The sequence below is a fragment of the Penaeus monodon genome, chromosome 31 (assembly GCF_015228065.2).
Source record: "Penaeus monodon isolate SGIC_2016 chromosome 31, NSTDA_Pmon_1, whole genome shotgun sequence".
NCBI classification, from domain to species: domain Eukaryota; kingdom Metazoa; phylum Arthropoda; class Malacostraca; order Decapoda; family Penaeidae; genus Penaeus; species Penaeus monodon.
The window spans coordinates 11339608-11341722 of record NC_051416.1 but is presented as its reverse complement, the minus strand read 5'-3'; the positions used below and the strand labels follow the sequence as shown (position 1 = coordinate 11341722).

General features: G+C 36.0%; 1 protein-coding gene across 1 annotated transcript in view; it reads left to right on the top strand.

Moving 5' to 3' along the window:
- Positions 1-344: 344 nt before the first annotated feature.
- Positions 345-2115, top strand: part of LOC119592889 (cyclin-G-associated kinase-like) — a gene marked incomplete in the record, with an annotated part of 28823 nt that continues 27052 nt past the window's right edge. Inside the window, 1 exon segment of the mRNA XM_037941782.1 lies at positions 345-546. Within this exon segment, the coding sequence (XP_037797710.1) occupies positions 417-546 (130 nt within the window).

Genomic DNA, 2115 nt, shown 5'->3' with positions numbered 1-2115 from the left:
TGTATCGTTTGAAGAAAAAAGTCAATATTTTGATTACAAATATGATCTTATCGTCAATGTGGTAAATAACAATTGTATATTATTTAATAACACTACAAATATGATGCAAGACAAACAATATATAGTACAAAATAAACAAAAAAATTCTACTTGTCAATATTGCATATATCGAGACGAAAACCATCAAAATATAAAAGGATCAGGTATCCTACCATCCCAAGGACTCCTTTCATCATTGGGTAATCGAACTTCATTCCTTAAAGACTGAACACCACAAAATACAGATCCGTCTCGCTTTTGTTTGTGGGGGCGGGCGTGTTACTTCATCTATGGCGCCTCTCAGCTGTAAGCGATCTGTCATGAAGAAGCGAATCCCAGACTCGGCTCTTTCCTCTTAATTTCCTCTTGATTACGGGATGGCTGACCTGTTTAAGAGTGCCTTCGGGTATTTAGGGTCCAATGGCACCACTTCCGACAACGACTTCGTGGGTCAGGAGGTCGAAATCAACGGCATTAAGCTCAGAATAAAGAAACAAATAGCCGAAGGTGAGCAAGTTCATCCCATCATATTGAAAGGGAGATAATTTATTTGAAAACCACTTTTTAAATGTTTGTCGCATGATTTCTCTAGGAATGTACTCTGTTTCTCTTGGTATTTTGAAATTGTAATTTTGTATTTTTTAGCTTTAGCAATTGTGTATAGACAGAGAAGTGAAGATATTTGAGTCAAGGTACTTTTGAAGGTTAAAGGGAAGTACGCTTCTGTGGGTTTTATTTTCAAATTTATATTCCGTTTTTCTTACTGATTTAAGCTATTCTGTTGCAAATTATAGTATTCTGTTGTAAAATTTAGGAAAAGGCACAACCACAGCTTTCAGATATGTGACTAGATTTGCTGAATTGCATGTGTACATTTGTTTTGGTTTCAGTATATATATCTTTCCATTGGAAACTGCAAACAAAGAAGTTATATAATATTATGAGTAACCTTAGTAATGACAGTGTTAAGTATTTTGCTTTGGCCTCTAGGACTTTGGCACCATGGCAAAGGTGCCATGATATTTCTTTCGTTTTCTTTAGACTTTGGCTTGATTCATGTTTAACAGTAAATCACTAGGGAAGTTGACAATAATTTATAAATGAAAATTTTATTAGTAATATTTGGCATCTGCATCACTGCAGGATGACTGCAGTCACCCTGCATGTTGGCAACGGTCAAACAAAGATAACAGCACTATTAGTTATGAATCTTAATAGTAGAAAGTAAAGAGGAGACCACAATAATCCGCCAAAGTCCGGAGATCTTTATTCATGTGACTAAGTGCAATGATGCTGTGGTCTTTGCACTTTGTTTTGGCAACATAGTGCTTTTTCATCTTGACAGTTTATCAGCAAATTAGGAACCTGTCCAAGTTATTATTTTTCCAATTACATAAAAGGGAGGCTTGTTGGCCTTTACCACAGTGCCAAGGACAGAGGCTGTAGTGTCACCATGTACAGTTTCATTCAGGACAGTTACTAGTTTTTATATTGTTAAAATAGTTTTATTTAGTTTATTTCATTAATCTTTGAAGACACTTTTGGATCTGTCACTGACTTAATTTCAGTTTTTGTGGCCTCCTTACCATTGGCACTTCAGCAATTGCCAACAATCCTCTGTTTTGACAAGATGTAACTGGTGTACTATCAGCTGAATAACTGAACTTTATCTTGCCAAATTACAAGTGGAGGTTGTTTGTCATTTGGTGGAGTGTGTAGTATGGAGACTGCTTTGATAACTTGATACTGTGCCACTATCATGAGAGGCTTCCTGTTCTATGTTGTCTATCAAAGACCACTTCAAAAGTTCATTAATTTATAAAGGTAAAGTTTCCCTTGTAGCACATGGCATCAAGCCCAACTTGAACATTATTTTTTTTGGAGCACATAGGCTGAGGGAGAAATATGGTTTCAGTGCCAAATACCACATTGGTAGCATCAATATATTGCTGTTTACCTATAAATTTCATATATTTAGGAATTAATTCATGGAGACACTCCTATACTCCAGAAACTGTGCCTGATAGCTGTACAGTATGGACACAAATGCCAGAGACTAAGTTCCTAATCCCACAT